The sequence below is a fragment of the Colletotrichum tamarilloi genome, assembly GCF_030869305.1.
Source record: "Colletotrichum tamarilloi strain Tom-12 chromosome Unknown Scaffold_381.1, whole genome shotgun sequence".
NCBI lineage: Eukaryota > Fungi > Ascomycota > Sordariomycetes > Glomerellales > Glomerellaceae > Colletotrichum > Colletotrichum tamarilloi.
The window spans coordinates 1-2,491 of record NW_026849763.1 but is presented as its reverse complement, the minus strand read 5'-3'; the positions used below and the strand labels follow the sequence as shown (position 1 = coordinate 2,491).

Sequence of the window (2,491 nt, the reverse complement as noted above, 5' to 3'; positions counted from 1 at the left end):
CAAAATCGGGCAAGCCGAATGGTAACACATATGCAGCGGCTGGCAGGGCTAGGGGGCTCAGCTTCCGTATAATCTGCCCCATGCCGGCCAACCCGTTCTGATAGGGAGTCTGGCTCCTTCTGGCTGCTTTCATGTTGCTAGGGCAAAGGGGAGAGGAACAACAAGACATTTTCCAGTGTTCATAGCTGTGATCTGGCCGTGCAGTTGGGTCAAGGGTCGTTTGTGACTGAGCAGGGAGACAGAACCCGCCTCTTATGTTCGATGGCTTGAGCTCAGAAAAAAGATATTATTGTGCCGTCTTATGCTATCAAATGGACGAAAGTCCCGTCAAATATACGTAGATTCGTTCAAGATGTTCTTTCCGTCTTTCGGCTCGCTCCAATCGCTGTCTGCGCCGCGACTTCTCGGGACAATCATTCCCAATTCCGTATCGACAACGGCCGTCAGCTCGCGCAGTCGAACTTGACTCGAACTATCCAGGCGTAACTGCCTTGTCCCCGAGGCTCGGTTTGTGAAGTTGGGTTGATTCCCAGTGTACGAATCACGCTTGAGGTTCTTGAAGAATTGGCGCACAGCGGGCACACAAGTGCAGATTAGAAGGAGATTGACTTCGAGAAACCTTTCGTCCGTCAGTGAGTACTGCAGGTTGTACTTCCGCGAAACGTACGAAGTGATATTGGCCGGCGCGGCGTCCCACGTTAGGTCTTCGCTGCCCTGAATCTGGATGAGAAGATACAGCCGGAGGATGGAGGTGACAGTGGTTCTGCGATCTACGTCAGTTCTCATACGAAGCTATGGTGCATGACGACGTACAGTAAGCCCAGACCGAATATTCCCGCGATGGAAAGCTTGGTATTGAGTGCCATCTGGAGGTTGAACAGAGCGGGCATTGGGAGGATCAGCAACACAACGTCCATGATGATGTTCGAGGCAGCCGTTGCCAAGAAGAGGGCCACGGCATCGAGTGATAGACTCGGTAAGCGCGAGAGGTATAGTAGGAGAGTGATGGCGACTGTGGTCGTAATCACAACACCTTGTGTGATTCTTGCAGCCTTGTTTAACCACGCATTGGGGGAGAACGTTTCTAGATAGAAGCAGAGCATGGACACCTTCGCAAAGCCAATGGTCAACATGAACGCCGGCGCCGCATTGTAACTGAGCTGTGACTGCTGGTCAACCATGATTGTCTCGTCTGAACAGGCCATGGTACGCACCTCGACGTATATCCGGTATCGATCGTCTGGAATGGATGCTCGCGGGAAGCACATGGTACCCATGGATATCGCGACTACGTCGGCCTTGTTAGCACTTTTTCTTCGCCCTGTCACTAAGGGGGTATACTTGCCTATCATCAGAATTTGCATGACGGACGAAAAAACCTGGTGTGACGGAATCAGCCCTTGATATGATGAATGTGAACTCCTATCTCTTACTTACCCAGGAGAAGGTCGCCAACACTGGGTAAAGTACGTCAGTTATGCTTTTCTGCTATACATCCTTCGGCCCCGTGATCACTTACTGTCGCTTAGCTTGAGATTTCTATTATGGTTCCTGTGGTAAAGCCGCAAAAGAACGAGGAGAGTGGAAACGCCATAGCCAACACCAAACACAACGTAGTGAAGGTAGACCAGGTTCCCGGTTGCCGCTGGAGCGACGGTGTTCGCAGAGGTAAAGCTGGGCTCAGACATGATGTTCGTGTTGTTGACTCAATTTCAATGGATTCTTCAGATAGTCGACCACTGCCAACGTGGAGAACTCGGGGACCGTCACGTCTTATAAAGCCCGGCAGGAACTGTACGCGGAGGACGGCCGGCCCTACACCCAGTCCGGTGTGATTGAAGTCCTGAGACATCTCCTGACGGGGGAATTAACCTTTACTTTGGTGGCGGCGGCGTTGTTGAAGAATTGGCAATACGAGCATTTCTTGTCTCGAGATCCCTACCACGGATCGGCTCCTATAATCTTGCCATGCCCCAGGTTGATCAGGAACAGGCGCGGGTTTTTTGTCAAGAAAGTTGCACCCACTCCTGACATACGTGCAGGCTACGGAAGATCTAATGGTTCCTCTAGAACGTATGCTCCCACCATGGCAGCACTGGCTGTAACGCTCTCCGGGCGATGCTGCCGCTGGAAAGCACAAATCCAACTGAGCACTACGCGAGTTGAGAGAAGAAGCCTCCATGCCCTGTACATTAGTCTCTCGGGACAATGGCCTGGCTCATGCCTACATCGGAAACTTATGCGTCCCCGAAACCCCTCGGCGCCTCCAAGAGCATCGGCAGTCCCCCTTCAGCCATCGAAACCCGTCTTCCCCATCGCGTCGAGCACCTCCAGTCTAGTGTATAATGAGGTGATGAAGTTGGCTGCGGCAGATGTGATTGGCCCGCGAACGACATCCTGATCTGGTTAGTGGACGACAGTGCGCTGACTCGTCCGTCTGCCCCCTGTGATCGAGGCCCGGACGTTGCGGCTTGTACCGTCTGGTGTCCCT

At 52.8% G+C, this 2,491-nt stretch overlaps 1 protein-coding gene across 1 annotated transcript; it reads right to left on the bottom strand.

Moving 5' to 3' along the window:
• Positions 1-327: 327 nt before the first annotated feature.
• CTAM01_17165 (uncharacterized protein) lies at positions 328-1,688 on the bottom strand (the record flags this gene model as incomplete). Its single annotated transcript, XM_060533154.1, has 4 exons — positions 328-763; positions 814-1,379; positions 1,438-1,457; positions 1,520-1,688. The coding sequence occupies 4 exons, from the start codon at positions 1,686-1,688 to the stop codon at positions 328-330; spliced, it is 1,191 nt and encodes a 396-aa protein (XP_060372268.1).
• Between the last annotated feature and the right edge of the window lie 803 nt (positions 1,689-2,491).